Below are 16,949 nucleotides of genomic sequence, written 5' to 3' on the forward strand. Positions count from 1 at the left end.
TGTCATTACAAGAAGGGTTTGTCTAGTGTGTGCCCATGGGCACGTATTAAGCATAAAAATCCATCAATTTGGAAGGTTTTGATTGGTGTGGTTGTTGCAACTCCAAGAGGGTCCATCATTATCAGAGAGGGTAAACCAATCAAAACTCTCCAAATTTATAGGTTTGAGTGCTTAGCATGTGCACATGGGCACACAGTAGAAAAACCGTTACAAGAAATGAGCCGAGAAGGTTGCAAAGATGTCAATTAATGAACCGAATATAGGGCTGTGTGAAACTGTGACCTGTGTCGTCTCCATATGAGAGATTACATGGATAAGGTTTGTTCACCGTGCTTACTTTAAATTTTTATTGAATACTCCCTCCGTCCCTTTTTATTTGTCCATTTTGGAAAAAAAAACACATACCAAGGAATAATTGATTGTATAAACTTTTTCATTAAATACCTCCAATTAATATCTTGAAAATGGTGGAATACCCCTACTTTATGTCTTGAAAACATGAATTCAACCAAGTTTTAAATAAGTCAAGCCTTGAAAATTGAAATTATGGAGAAATATTTGAAAAACTATCATTAAATTAGTTTTGAAAGTATAAATGGACAGATAAATAGGGACAAATTTTTACTTCCAAAATGGACAGATAAATAGGGACGGAGGGAGTAGTATTATATCAAAGTGTCCATTTTTCATCAAAATTTATAGAGTGACTACTCATCTCCACATGACTTATTCAAGCCAATATATCACCATATACTCCCTCTATCTCACAATAAAAGTCTTTTTTGGAAGAAAGTTGTCTCATAATATTTATCTATTTTAATTTTATAGGTAATAAATCAAAATTATCCTTTTTAAAAGTTTGAATAAGAGTTTACATTCATTTATTAAGGATACAATTAGGAAAATATCATCTAACTAATGCTTTCTTAATATGCGTAATTTTTTCAAATGAGACTTGCATTGTGAGACAAATGAAGTATATCATTTCATTAAATTTTTAAAAAAGTATTCATGAAAAAGTTCACAGACAAATGATGTGTTTGCTACATTTTTTTTTATATTTCTTTATAATATTCGATTCTAGTTCTTTTTTTTGTAATTCATGTAGCCCACAAATCATCTACTTATTAGAATTTCATTAAGTTTTCCATTAATCATTTTCCAATAATGATGTATTTAATGATTCTAGTAGCTAAAATGAGCCCTGTGAAGATCGGTTAATCACATGATATTTTTGGACGAGAATGGTGTGCACTTTGATATAGAAGCCAATTTTTATACTCCCACTCTCCCAATAGGTTGTTTAGGTCATGTTTTGATACACATATTGAGACATTTAAAGTATAATTTTATAATATTTTTTAAATATTTTTGTTTGAATATAAGTTCGTCGAATTTAAAAAAAAATTATATTAAGAAAAGATTATGAAACTATATTTTATAGGAGTTTCAAATTGCGTGCAAAGAGTGAAAGTAAATGCTGGAATGGAGGGAGTACATGTAGAAGTATTAATAATTTATCAGTTCAAAAATGAATGTTAATTTGAATAATTTTATTAACAACTGATAATTTATCAGGTGTAAAATTTAATAAAACAATAATAAACTATTATTAATTATTCATTTAAATAATCATATATAATTTTATAAATGAAATAAGAGAGTTCATCTTCTCTTGTTTTGAATTTAAAATCGGAACTCAATATATACAAACAATGATTCTGAATCATAAGAAATTACTGGTAAAAAAAAAATCCAAACAAGCCTACCTATAACCATTCAAAAGTTTGTGGACTCTTCCGAACATAGAAGCAAAACTTGTAAGGGCCCTGGGAAGTATGAGTAATATAACTTTTAACTGACGGCCAAAATTAGGTCCAGCCCAAAATACAGGGAGCCCATAACGTAATCCAGCAGAACTAGTACCAAGAGGATCCCATGGAGGACATAGTGCAGAAAACAAGCAACATATACTTTTTAGGAGTTAGGTTTCTATTTAGATGTTCGGTCTTTCTGATGTGTGCTCAAGGGCACACAATAATCACTAAATTTTATAAAAATAGCCTATTCTGATTGGTGGAGTTGATGTGAATGCAGGGGGCCATTCTTATTTATTATTCATCCACCAATCAAAATTGGAGTTAGAGACTATTGTGTGCCCTTGGGCACACCATAGAAAATCCCTTAGATGTTTTATGTCAAAGAGTACCTGCAGAGGACTTAGCAGGATTTCCGAAACCTTTATCACTTGAACTATCCTATAACGCTCACTTGCTCTCTTGATATGATCTTTAGTAGTAAAAGATAACATGCAGAATTTGAATTTGTTACCTGGGAATCTGGGATAGGTTGATTTTGTTATTGTTCTTATAACCATCCAGAAGGACCAGAAACTTAAAAAAATATGCTCACTTTAGCAGACCCAAATGTCATAGGGAAAAAAAGCAAATCATCCAGGACAGGGACAGAGCTCCTAATTAGGGTTCATGTCATAGCGGCACGGGTGCCAGACTGGGCATGCCCTAGGCATGCCTTTTGTCCATTTGACATGCTTTTTTACTAATTTTTTATATGAATAATAAAATTTATATAAATATTATATCTTATAAATATTGAAAATTTTAAATATAGTCCAACTTCATAGTTAAATATTAGATAAACTACTAATATAAGTTAGTACTGTACTAAGTTCTGTTCTTAATATTTACTAACTTTTGTTATATTTGTAAGTGCACTTTAGTATCAATCATGTAATGATGCAGCAGTTTTTACTATATTTAATGGAAAATGGCATGCCATTTGGGCATGGTTTTTTGTAAAATATATGCCTATATGCATGCCAGTGAGAACTGCCGTGACATGTACCCTACTCCTAATCCTTCCGCACTTAATTTATTTAACTAGTTTCCTCACTTATCTTCTCTTGGTCCTAGACAGTGAGATCCTCCATTGCAGATGCTCTGAGACCGTACAAAATTACATTAGCCAGGCAATCTTAAACATAGTTCAATTTGAAGTTGTCGATCATCGACTGCTAGCACTTTGGTTATTTCAACTAGAAAGTACTTGCATGCGTTACTGTTATTTGTGATGCACATTTATGTGATTATTTGGTTAGAATAAAGAGTGCACCTGATCATCCAGTATTAGTCGTAATTTACACTACTTGGAGCGAAGCACATTCACCGTTTTCTATTTGTACAGCCAAGAGAATGGAACCACCGAAAAATAGACAAATGACTACTAACTATTTGACGAATCACGCAGGATCTGTAAAATATGCAATTTTACTTGATGATGCTTTAGAGCAAGTCCAATAAGTTACCTATCTCATTACTAATTACTGGCCTTTAACCCGTGCGAACCACGGGCGGGTATAGAATTCGTAATTTATTAATTATAATTTAAATTTTAATATCATCTTATTAGTATTTTAGTATTAATGAATTAGATTTTAACCAGATTATATTTACCAACTGATTACATTTTTTGGACGACTATGAATTACACCAATATCGGTTTATTATAATATAGTATATAAATAATATATAAATTATATTTAAAAGAATAATGGTGGAGTTTTTTTAATCTTGTATTACATCACAAGTGTTTGTGATTTGAACGGTATAAAACTCTTTTAATATTGTAAGAGTAAGAGAAGTCTACATGTGACCAATTTGTAGTTATAAAAGAGATGACGAAACCAAAAATTTGTACGACTTCAAATTAAACACATGTTGGCTTATTATATTATAGTATAGATTAATAATATAAAATAATGAAACCTAATAAGTCTTAGTGATTTAGGTAATTTATTTTTTGTGTCAACTTCAATAGCAATCCCTATATTTGTTCTCCTAAGATTATTTTAATAATAAATTTGAGAGAGAGAAAAGGGGAAAAGGGGGGAAAAGACAAAGAAAGAAGGAGAAAAATGATTATTTTATTCATAAATATTAAATAGGTAAGAGCAACTCCAATGGGCTCTCTAAACAAGCTCCTAAGTCTAAAATTTAGGAGCAAATCAAAATTTAGTGCTCCAATGGGCTCCTAGATGCTCTTTAAAAATTTAGGAGCCTACTCTCTCTCCTTTCTTTTAAAGAGCATCTAGTAGCTCCTAACTCAATATTATATTATTTTCCCTTCAATCTTCTCTCTCTTTTAGTTAATTTTTTCCTCTCATTTATATAAAATAAATATAAAATGTGAATAAGGAGCCAAATATAAAGAGTAGCATTGGAGTTCTCACGTTTTCCGGTGTATTAACTTACTAGGAGCCACATTTTATATTATTGTTTAGGGAATGAATTAAGAGTAATGACTAGGGGTTACTTATAAATAGGTAATGGCTAGGAGATTTGAGGTTGTGCTAGTGATTTAAGTAACCATTAGGAGAGTGTTGGAATGGTTTTTTTAGTACATTACCTAAATGTGAGTTTAGGAGCAAGTTTAGGTAACTTATTGGACTTGCTCTTATCTTGCTTCTTAGCCTTGTCCTTGTCATAAGAAGCCTGTTAAAATAGTGCAATGTCTTAGCAATGAAGAGTGACTGAACAAACGAAGCATATAAGAGTAAAGACATTAACCTGTGCTTCACCTTTGCGGCATTGCCTTGCACTTTCAGCCTTTTTGTTCTCTCTTTCTTTGTGCATCCTGTCATATTTTCGTCGGTGTTCCTCGATTTTAAGAGCATTGCATTCCACCGCACAGACAGAACATAAGACATACAAATACTAAGAGCAAAAAAATTATGATATCTATCATGTAAAACGTAATAGCAACTAATTTCCTGTATCAATGAAACAACATACAGTTAGACCCTACTCCCGAGTTTTTTTAGGAGAGAAAGCAAGTGAATGCAAGTGAAAGCAAATGTGCTTTCACTTTTATCCCACTTTTGGAGTGAAAGTATGCTATATTTGCATCCACTTTCACTTGCTTTCCTCCTTTTAAAAAACTCGGGAGCACATTTTTCTCCGGGAGATTGGTAAATTGGGCTATTGAACTAAGCCAATTCAGCCTCACATTTTTGCCCCGGACAGCAGTCAAGGCTCAGGTCCTGGCCGACTTTGTTGTGGAATGCAACTTTCCAGAAAATCAACCATCTCCCATGGAGACAGACCCGGAGATTAGAGCTGACCCAGACCCGGACTCCTGGACCCTCCACGTAGATGGGTCATCAACTACCGAGAGGTCGGGAGCAGGACTCATCCTGAAAAGCCCGGACGGGTTCGCAATCAAGACAGCAATTTCCTTCGGATTTGCTGCCACAAACAATCAGGCAGAATATGAAGCCCTTCTCGCCGGGTTAAGACTAACCAGGACTTTGGGAATCCGGAGCCTAATCATCTATAGCGACTCCCAGATTGTTGTCAGACAAACAAATGGTGAGTATCTCGCCAAAGACCCAATCCTGACAAGATATCAAGCTTTGGTACAAAGCTACCTAGCCCGGATCCCCGAACACAAAATTCTACAAGTTAACAGGGAAGACAACACCGAAGCAGATAATCTCTCCAGGTTGGTTCAGAATTCGGCAGACCTGGACACCTCGGTCTATTTTGAAGAATTGCACAGACCAACTATAGAAAATTAGGAAGTGTTAGAAATTAACGATGGTCCCAACTGGATGACTCCCCTCATCAACTACATTGAGAAAGGAGAGCTTCCCGAAGACAAGGGGAAAGCACAACGGCTGAAGGCTAAGGCGGCCAAATTTTTTGTCGAAGAAGGAACACTCTTCCGCCGGACCTACTCATCCCCAATCCTGAAATGCATAGGTCCAGAGGAGGCTGAATATTGTCTAAGAGAAGTTCACGAAGGGATTTGTGGAGATCACATGTCGGCAAAAGGCCTAACATATAAAATCATCCGGCAAGGCTACTACTGGCCAACAATTCATCAGGACTCCGTCGAGTTCGTAAAAAAATGCAAGAATTGCCAACTATTCAGCAATGTATCCCGGGTGAGCCCGGTCCTCCCATCCTCGGTCCTATCCCCAATCCCATTTGCCGTTTGGGGAATTGATATAATGGGACCTTTCCCCCGGGCCAAAGGAGATCTCAGATACTTACTGGTCTCAATTGATTACATGACTAAATGGGTAGAAGCTAAGGCAATGAGAACCATCAACCAACAGGACTGCATAAGATTCATGGACAACATTTTGATACGGTTCGGGCTCCCGAGGGTCCTGATTTCGGACAACGGACCTCAATTTATAGGTTCGGATTTTGAGAACTATCTGAAAGAAAGGGGGATCAAACATAAGAAGTCATCCGTTGCATACCCTCAAGGAAATGGTCAAGTAGAAGTCACGAACCGAATCCTCCTCCGGGGCATCGAGAAAAGATTGGAAGAAAGCAAAAGTAAATGGCCGGAGGAACTACCCCATGTCCTTTGGGCATACAGAACAAGCCCTCAGACAAGTACCGGAGAAACCCCCTTCAAACTAGCCTACGGGACAGAAGCAATGCTGCCGATCGAAGTCGGATCCCCTTCCCACAGAGCAATCAACTTCGACGAAGTAGAAAATGAAGAAGGGATCCGGGTCAATCTAGACTTGGTGGATGAGGTCCGGGACCAGGCCATTGAAAAGATGGAAAAATACAAGAAGAAGACCCGGGATCACTTCAGCAAAAAGTCTAGGGTCAAAAACTTCCAAGTTGGAGATCTTGTCCTCCGGGATACTGAAGCCTCGGATCCGACTAATACCGGAAAGCTCATGCCAAAGTGGGAAAGACCATACAAAGTCAAAGAGGTACTAAGGCCAGGAACATACAAACTGGAACACATGGATGGCTCCGAAATATCTAACACCTGGCATGGCCTCAGGCTCAGGAAGTTTTATCAGTAAGCTACGAAGATCAAAACAGCTACCTACTTAAAAAAGCAATCATGTATTTTGACCTCTTTTAAAGCTGTATGAATATTTCATCTCAATGAATTCAATCCTTTTGCATTTCATGAACTTGTACATTTTGATCAATCCAGATTCAATTATGAATCCCATCAGTTATGTTCATCTAAAGCATCCCAGTACATACACTTACTTGAATCAATCCGGATTCAACTATATGTGTTTACAAGCAATCAATCCAGATCCAACCATATACATTTACTTAGAAAAATTCTCTAAGGCGAAGTTATTTAAGCAATCAGTCCGGATCCAACTATATATTTTGACAGGCAATCAATCCGGATCCAATCATACACGTTTACTTGGAAAAAATTTCTAAGGCAAAGTTTTTTAAGCAATCAATCCGGATTCAACTGTATGTGTTTACAAGCAATCAATCCGGATCCAACCATATACATTTACTTAGAAAAATTCTCTAAGGCGAAGTTATTTAAGTAGTCAGTCTGGATCCAACTACATATTTTGGCAAGCAATCAATCCGGACCCAATCATATACGTTTACTCGGAAAAATTTGCTAAGGCAAAGTTTTTTAAGCAATCAATCCGGATTCAACTATATATGTTTACAAAGCAGTCAATCCGGATTCAATTCTATAAGCAATCAATAAATCCGGATCACATCACACGATTTTACTTGGAGATAATTACTTAGAATTAATTTTCTAAGAGCAACAGCAAAGACAAACATCAAAACAAAAGCAGGTGATAATATTTAACGACAGCAACGATAAGTTCAACATTCACTCCGGACCAAATATATGTCCGGACCGCGATCCCAAAAGCCATCAACAATTCAGAAACAAGTTTTCAAAAACATATCAATAGAGTACAAGGGAATAAACCCCGAAACATTACTCTAAGTCTTCATCTCCGGAGAGCTCGTCGACCTCATCCTCAAGCTGCTCATCCTCGGGCTGCTCATCATCCTGCTTCTCCGGAGAAGCCTCAGTTCGCGCAATAACGCGATTCGCAGCAGGATCCGGATCGGCCACGGAAGGGATGAAACTCGGAGTAGGACCCTCATAAAAGTCCGGCTCCGGGAGCCCCTTTTCAACATCCTTCTTGGCCTTAAGGAACAGCTGCCAGAAACTCTGAAAGTTAGCCTCCGGATCCGTCTTTATGTGCTTTTCAGCAATCTTCCAGCTCCGGATCACCTCCGGGATCCCAGCTCCGGCCAAGGCTTTGTCATACTCCTCAGACTTCTTGTACTTCTCAATCACAGCTTCCTCAGGCTCCCTCTCAGCAAGTTCCCTCTTCAGCCTTTCCACCTCTGCCCGAAGGTCAACGACGTCTTTCTCAGCCTTCTCCTTCTCCTCCTGCAAAGCGGTGCTCCGGGCCTCAGCAGCCACAAGGTCATCCCCCTTCTTCTTCAAAGATGTCTGCATCCCAGACATCAGCAACTTCACATTTCCGACCTCGGTGATCAGAGCCGAGATCCGGGACTGCTGCTCCTCCAACTGAGTTTGATCGCTGCCTTCAACTTCCACAGCCATATTAGCCAAGCAAGCAACAGTAGCCCCCAACTGCGGACGCAAAAGGGAAGAAATTAAGGAAGCAGGAAAAACACAAAGGGAAGGGAAGAACAAACAGAAACCCATACCTTCCCCCAATGAGCGACAGCCTCATTGAAAGTCCTCATCAACCCGGACTTAGTCATTCTCTCCCACTCCTCAGTAGGGGCCATTGTGGTCATGATATTGGCCGCAGCCCAAGTCGAATGGTCACCCACCTGATCCCCAGACAATTCAGACTCCATGGCAGCAATAGCCTTCCCCTTCGATGAACCCGGAGTAGCCTTGACCCGGGCAGCCTTCTTCTCAGCCTTCTCTGCTTTCCTCTCCTCCTTCTTCCTCTTCTTTTTGGAGGGCTTCTTAACATCCGGGCTCGGGTTCACCGACCCGGAGACACCCAACACCTCCACAGCTTTCTCATTTCCCGGATCAGGGCGGCTAGAAAACCCGAACCCAGCCGCCGGACTTACCTTAGGCTTGGGAACATTTGTAACATGGGCTTTCCCCAACCCGAGAAACATGGACGCGTAAGCATCTGAAGACATTTTTCTCCAACGCTCGGGATCAAAGTGAGGAAGACCTGAAACACAACAAAAATTGGATTAGAAAAAGCAACCCGGGGATTGTAATTACTCAACACAGACAATCCAGATGAAGTTAACTAAAACAAAGACTCGGAGCAAGAGACAACTACAACAATTAGAGAAAGAAATCAAAGACAGGCAAAAAGAAAGGAAAGGGAGCTTACAGCCCCATTCATGCAACTGATCATGTTGCATAAACGAGTCCCGAGTAAGTTGATGCTTCATGACCCGGCAAAAATCAAAAACTTGCTTCTGAGCTTCACCCTCCAAAACCGGGGGAGAAAAGTCGGTCACCACCCCGGACGTGGCAATGTACGGCATGTACTCCAGATCCAGGCCCTTCAGCATAAGGATCTCCTGATTCCAGTACTTCAGGGAGTCCTTGTGGACCACCGGCTTTGGAATTGCGTCCGGAAAACCGCATTCCGCCGCACGGAAACGTAACTCATAAAGGGGCTGCTGCCCGGACTTCACCAAAAGAAAAAGTTGATGAAAAAGCTTGAAGGTAGGCTGGAGGTTCAATTGGTTACAGCAAATCAGGAACCAAGTCATCCACTTAACCCCATTTGGAGTGATCTGCATTGGGGAGCATCGGTACACATACTTACACAAGTGCCTGAAAAAATTATGCCAGCGAGGGCTCCATCCGGACCTGAGATGTTCGAGCCACACCGGGACGAACCCATCTGCCGGCCTATGGTAAATCCTCTCTCCGGGTTCCGGCCACCTCCAATCTACACCCACAGGCAACTGAAACGCAACCCGGAGGGATTCATCCATAACTTCCCTCGGGGCCTCTGCAATATCAGGTCTTAGCGCGAAAGGAGCCCGGTTCACTGGGAGCTTTTCAAACCTCCTATCAAATTCTTCTTTGTTATACGGAGCGAGACGCCCGTGAGGGTGCCTATCCCGGTAACAACCCCTCAGACTCCTGTAATAATACTCATCCGGAACCTTCGATGCTTTCTTAATAAAATATGATTTGGTCTCGAACCATAATCCATCCGGAGTAGGAATTAGCTGATTCGGCTCTACCTCCACAACGTCCATCTTTTCGGAAATGACCCGGCCGGAGCTCGAAGCAGCCTTCTCCACATTAGCCCGGGCACGGTCAGCAAGGCTCTGATTCTCATCCATATCACTATCGCTAGAACACTCTACTTCTCCGGGAACTCCAGTCAACACTAACCTGGGGGGCCGAGGGATCCGGACCATTTACCTATATCAAACAATATCTCGAGTTAGTTTTTAAAGAAAAGCCCCATATACTAAAGCAAGTTTTATATTGGTCCGGATCCGATCCTATGTCTAGTTGTGATTTTCAAAGTTGTAGATCGACCCGGACTCCGTCAACAGCCCGGATCCAAACCACCCTCAAAGAAAAACAAATCCAGTTTTTTCAGAGAAGGCAGAGGGAATACGGACTCCTAACCAAATCCGGATGCAATATCATTTCTAGTTATGATCATCAAGGGGCTAAGTCAATCCGGATCCAATGAATAGCCCGGATCCCAACCTACCCAGCAAGAAAAGCAAAACCCCTACCCGGACCCGGCGCAAAACCCAGGGAATCCCAAGAAGCACAAACAAGTTCCGCACAAATTCAAACCCAAAACCGAAAATCAAACACCAAGCCCTAACATACATACGCCTATACATACATATATACTCTCAAGAACAGCCAAGAACAACCCAGAAAATGCAAAGCAAGAACTCAAGCCCAGAAACACACATTCATACACAAAACTTAAGCATACTCACGAATATCAAGCCAATACCCGTGACAATCACCAACAATCCAACACAAACCCAACAAAAATACAAGCCACAAACTTACATTCAAACACCAACAAACGAAGCATGGAACTTATACACAACAAAAGAGATGAAATACAAAGAGAGGAGATGAGGAGCTTACTTGTATAACGAGGCGATAGAAAACCAGAGGAAGAACGACGCGAGATTCTCGAATAAGAGCACGACGATCAGCGACAAAAGGCGAAAATGGAGTGGACAAAGAAAACTAAAACTGAAAAGACAAGCCCTGAGGGGTTATTTATACCCAAGGCACAGATGACCACGTGGCAGCAAGACATTCGTTGGAAAGGGGGTTACTACAATTGCCATCATTACACTCCTCAAAAGGCGAGCCACTTCAAATTTCAAAAAAGAGAAGCCATAAAAACCCCCCAAATCCCGAAGCGCACCAAACGTTTCATCTCCTCACATACCCAAACAGCTGTCATGAACCCAGACGAGGGACGAAAAACGACACCCCACCCGAGTCCGGATCCATCAAGCCTCGAGGCCAAGAGAAAAGAACACACCCCGGACAGGGGGGGCAAAAAGGCAGAACGTCTCAATTTGTCTGAATCAACCCGGACAGAGGAGCAAAAGCAAACTTTTCTCTCCTAAATTCGGACCAATCCGGACATGGGGGCAAAAGAAAGACCTCTCCTCCTCCACCATCTATCCGGACTGGACTATACACTCTACTCCCTCACACAGAGAATCTGTATAAGGGAGTGGGGGGCAAATGATAGGGTATAACCCGGACTTCCTTAATCCGGACTCCGGACCCTGAAGATGATTCCGGACCCAGGAGATGGTCCTGGACCCCTGAAGATGACCCCGGACCCTGGAGATGGTCCTGGACCCCTGAAGATAACCTCGGACCCTGGAGATGGTCCCGGACCCCCAAGGATGACCCCGGACCCTGGAGATGATCCTGGACCCAGACGCAACCTATCCACCCTTCCTCCGGACCGAGACACAAGAGTCCAAGCCAACACCTGAACAAGCTGCAGTCTGACATGACAAGGACAGTACCTAACGGTCAACTACTGATCAGAAGAGACAATTGTAGGAACATTCCAAAATACTATTCCACAGCTGACACCTGGACAAGTGTCAAGCATCCAGCCCCTACAGGTGGACGATCAGGATCCAAGGTACATACCCTTAAACCCTAATCCTTGACCTATAAATAGGCCAAGGATCAAAGGTTTAAGGGTCAGATTCTTCCACACACTCATATTACACACACATGCACTCAGCTAAAAACAAACACTAAAGCCACCAAGCCACCACACAGCCACCATATACTCACCCTCCACATACATAGATAACCTAATTTACGGTTCATTAATCCCGAAGCCATTACTGATTCTCACGCCGGAGGCGCCGCGGGGCCGAAACCCCCCTCCGGTGTTGTTTTGCAGGTGCCCATCCAGCAGCAACACCGCAGAACAACCGCTCACGGCGGAGGGAGCACCCGAACGGACTTTAGCGTTATCAAAAGTTACATAACTTTACTTTCTTTTCACTTGCTTTCCTCCCTAATTATTACTAACTATTGTTTTTCTCTTGACATCTTAGAGAATACAACGTTGAAAAAGTAATTGTACATAAGTAGTTTTATGAATGAAGTTGTATGAGCCAACAACCTTCTTCAGTATAGCACTTATCTCCTCATCATAGTCTATGTTGGAAGCTACATGAAGATCCTTTGCAGCCTCGTTACACTGGCCAAGCATTGCTCGTGTCATTCCTCGAGATTTTTGCCTTTAGCGGAATCAGTATTAATCGGCAACAAGGGTTTCCAATTAATATGATACTCGGATAGCACAAAACTGCATGTTTTCAAAAGACTTTTCCCGTCATTCCATTTAGGTCCCCTCAAGTTAACATTTAGGATAAACTGAGAAAACACAATTACAATTAGCATCATAATTGTAAGGACAAATAGTATTAAGGGAACTTACAATTAACTTAAAGTGATTAAATGAAACGGTGTTTTTATGATAGGCTCGTAACCACATACTAAATACTGAAATTTATGAGCACGGTTGGATAATTCAATGGATAAGACCTCCTCCGTAGTCTCAGGGTTCGATCCTGGCTCATCAGATAATATCTTAGAACAAATACTCTCCTCCTCGCACCAATTGAAATCATCTCATCCAACTCCCTTCCAATTTCCTCTTACCAAACACTCCATCTCATTTCGCAGTCAAACTCACTCCTCCAAAGCTCAATCTGTTGCGCGTGAGCTTCCTGCGAGTTTATCTAAACTCAATGTACTCAAACCCAGCGATTTAGGCTTAGAGAAGGATCTAGGTTTGTTTTTAGATGTGAGTCGAGTCGGTTTTACGGATCAATTTTCCCAAGAAATGGAACCTAGGTTACAATCAGCGTTTAAAGCTATGGAGGAACTCGATGAAGGCGCTATTGAGCTATTGCGAGTCCTGATCAAGGCAGAATGGCAGGGCATTATTGGCTGAGGAATCCGAAGCTTGCGCCTAATTCATTTCTGAGATTGTTACAAAGTGAAGACACAAAATAGCTACTGCTATATGAGGAAGGGATTTTGTTATTCATGTACTTGCATAATAAACTCAGAATAAGTAGCCTTTATATAGGCTTTACAAGAAACTAATAATCCTAAATAAATGCAACTATGTGAACGTGAAGAAGTGCAGATAATGCTCCTACAATAATGGCATGACTAAAACTGACTCTAAAACAGACTCCATGACTAAACAAACTCCTAAAGACCAGGTAGAATAAAACTCCTAATTCAAATTTATTCAACATTCCCTCCCTTAAACTGAAGTGTAAACAATCAGTTTAGGAAAGTTTTGCTTCACTACTGCTGACCAAACCAAGCAATCTTCTGAGCTTCTGAAACATAGGAAACTTGAGGGGTTTGGTAAGTATGTCTGCAGCTTGATCCTCAGTCCTGCAATAAACAAGCTCGATAACCCCTTCCTCGCTAAGATCCCGCAGAAAATAGAACCTCACATCTATGTGCTTGCTTTTTCCATGTAGAACAGGATTTTTGGATAGCTTAATCGTGGAACTATTATCACAATAAATTTCAGTAGCTCCCTCCTGTGTGACATTTAACTCTCGAAGGATTCTTCTTAACCAAACAGCTTGACATGCGCATAAAGTGGCTGCAACAAACTCAGCTTCAGTTGTTGATAACGTAACAATAGGCTGCTTCTTTGATGACCATGAGACTGCTGCTGATCCCATCATGAAAACATATCCAGACGTGCTCTTTCGGTCATCTGGATCTCCTGCATAGTCGCTGTCCGTGAAGGCAACTAAATCTGAGTCGACACCCTTTCTGTAGAATAGCCCGTAGTCTTTAGTTCCTTGCAAATATCTTAAAATCCGCTTTGCAGCTGATAGATGTAACTGAGTAGGATTTTTCCATATACCTACTTATCAAACTCACAGAATGCATAATATCTGGCCTGGTTGCCGATAAATACATAAGGCTTCCGACAATTTGCTTATACAATGTGCTGTTGACTTTCTTTCCTTCCTGATCATTATGCAGCTTTAATCCAAACTCGGCTGGGGTCTTCACAGGATTACAATTGCTCATTTGAAACCTGTTGAGAATGTCTTGTACATACTTTTTCTGAGAGACAAAAATGCCACCAGCTGATTGTGATACTTCAATACCAAGAAAGTAGTGCATCATTCCAAGATCAGACATGTCAAATTCCTCCATCATCGACTTTTTAAAATTCTTAAACATAGCCTGATCATTTCCAGTAAAAATAAGATCATCTACATATACGCATGCAATGAGAATCTGCCCCCCATCCCCGATTTTAACATAAAGTGTATTTTCATAAGGACATTTTCGAAAACCTTCCTTCTGAAAATAAGCATCCAGGCGACTATACCAAGCTTTCATCTCCAATTTTAATATAACCAGGGGGTTGATTAATGTATACCTGCTCCTTTAAATCTCCTTGTAAAAAGGCTGATTTCACGTCTAACTGATAAATAGGCCAAGAGCTTTGAGCTGCCAATGCAATCACGGATCTGATTGTATCATGTCGTACTACTGGCGCAAAGACTTCCTTATAATCCACACTGAATTCTTGTTTATACCCCTTAGCGACCAAGCGTGCTTTGTACTTGTCGACTTCTCCATCCTCCTTCAATTTTGTTTTGTAGACCCACTTGACATCAATAGTTTTCTGCCCTTCAGGAAGCTCAGTTAACTGCCAAGTATGATTCTTTTCAATGGCCGCAATTTCTTCATCCATTGCATTGCGTCATTTTGATTCTTTCACAGCATTCTCAAAATCTGTTGGATCACAAGTTGAAAACAAAGCATAATAAACTTCAGGATCACCAAGATCAGTTACCTCATAATCTGCCATCCATGCAGGCCTCCTTTTTGTACGAGAAGGCAGGTGTTCTTCAATCCTCTGTGACATGGATGAGCTTTGTGCATCTGCTGGTATGAGGACAGATTCATCCGTAGTTGCATGTTGTTGTCCACCTTCATTGCCATCAAAATCTGCTTGAATCTGTTCTGTAGTTGTACTCTCATTCCAGGACCAGAATTCTTCTTCATCAAAGACAACGTCTCTGCTGATTACTATCTTCTTAGTAGTGGGATTGTAAAGCTTATAAGCTTTTGTATTCTCACCGACCCCGAGAAAAATACATTTCTCACTTTTGTCATCTAATTTCTTTCTTTTCTCGTCTGGAATGTGAGCATATGAGATACACCCAAAAACTCTAAAGTGATCAACATCCGGCTTTTCTCCGTTCCATGCCTCCTCGGGTGTTAAATTTTGCACAGCAAGTGTAGGACTTCTATTTAATATGGACGCTCCAATTGACAGCTTTCGGCCAAAATTTTTTTGGAACACAACTTCTTGCCAAGATGCTCCTAACCATGTTCATGATAGTACGATTCTTCCTCTCGCAAACACCATTCTGCTGCGGTGTATAGGCTGCTGTCAGTTGTCGTTTGATGCCATGAGATTCACAAAATTTAGCAAATTCTTGTGAATTGTATTCTCCTCCACGATCAGTTCGAAGAGTTTTTATAAACCTCTCTGATTTTTTTTCAACAAGTAATTTGAAGCTTTTAAATGCTGGTAAAGCTTCAGATTTCTCCTGCAAGAAGTAAACCCATGTATTTCGACTATAATCATCAATGAAGGAGATGAAATATCTTTTACCTCCATTAGAGCATGGTGTTATTGGCCCACAAATATCAGAATGTACCAGCTCCAGCGATTTTGATGCTCTCCATGATTTTCCTCGTGGAAACGGTTGACGAGGCTGTTTGCCTACAATACATTCTTCACAAATTTCTTTTGGAACAACTATATGAGGGAGACCCGTCACCATGTTCTTTTGCTGTAGCGTTTTCAATCCACCAAAGTTGAGATGTCCATACCGAAAATGCCATAACCAAGCTTCATCCTTCAATTTCGCAGAGAAACAAGTTTGGCTGCTACTGTGGAGACGCAACGGAAACATATGATTTGCCGTCATTGCAATTTCAGTAACTAGGCCCAATTTCTCATCTTTAATTCGACAAACTCCATCTTTTATAATGATTTCATATCCTCTTTCTTGAAGTTGTCCCACACTAAGCGGGTTTGTTTTCAATTCTGGAACAAACAACACATTAGAAATAGTTTGGGTAGTACCTTGCTTGGTCTGAATTGTCACCTTTCCTTTCCCCAGAACATCAATTTTAGAGTTATTACCAAACTTCACTTTGTCATGATACGATTCATCCAACTCAGAGAATAAAGACCTGTCTCCACACATGTGATTACTGCAGCCCGTGTCCAAGTACCATAAGTTTCTATGAGTTTCTTCATTTGGATGACAAACCATTAATAAAGAGATTTCCTCTTCCTTTTCCTCTGTTTGTACAAAATGAGAATTCTCGCCTTGCCCATCAGAGAAATTAGTCCTGCACTCCGATTGATAATGACCAAATTTGTCACATTTATAGCACTCAACATTAGACTTGCCTGATGATGAATGAGTGTACTTTCGCTGATGATAACCTCCACGAGCTCTCCCACGTCCTCTTCCTCTTGCATAACCTCCTCTTGCCGTCGAGTGGTTTGCAGTTGTCACATTCAATGCTTG

At 40.6% G+C, this 16,949-nt stretch overlaps 1 protein-coding gene across 1 annotated transcript; it reads left to right on the plus strand.

Annotated features, from left to right (window-relative positions):
* The first annotated feature begins 5,629 nt into the window (after positions 1-5,629).
* LOC108207071 (uncharacterized) lies at positions 5,630-6,856 on the plus strand. Its single transcript, XM_017377535.1, has one exon. It carries the CDS (start codon positions 5,630-5,632, stop codon positions 6,854-6,856), a length of 1,227 nt encoding a protein of 408 aa, XP_017233024.1.
* Positions 6,857-16,949: the final 10,093 nt, after the last annotated feature.

Source organism: Daucus carota, chromosome 2, assembly GCF_001625215.2.
Source record: "Daucus carota subsp. sativus chromosome 2, DH1 v3.0, whole genome shotgun sequence".
In the NCBI taxonomy this organism is placed as follows: Eukaryota; Viridiplantae; Streptophyta; class Magnoliopsida; order Apiales; family Apiaceae; genus Daucus; species Daucus carota.

Excerpts from the sequence above, each read along its gene's own strand:
- LOC108207071 (XM_017377535.1), top strand. The coding sequence starts at position 5,630 with ATGACTCCCCTCATCAACTACATTGAGAAAGGAGAGCTTCCCGAAGAC.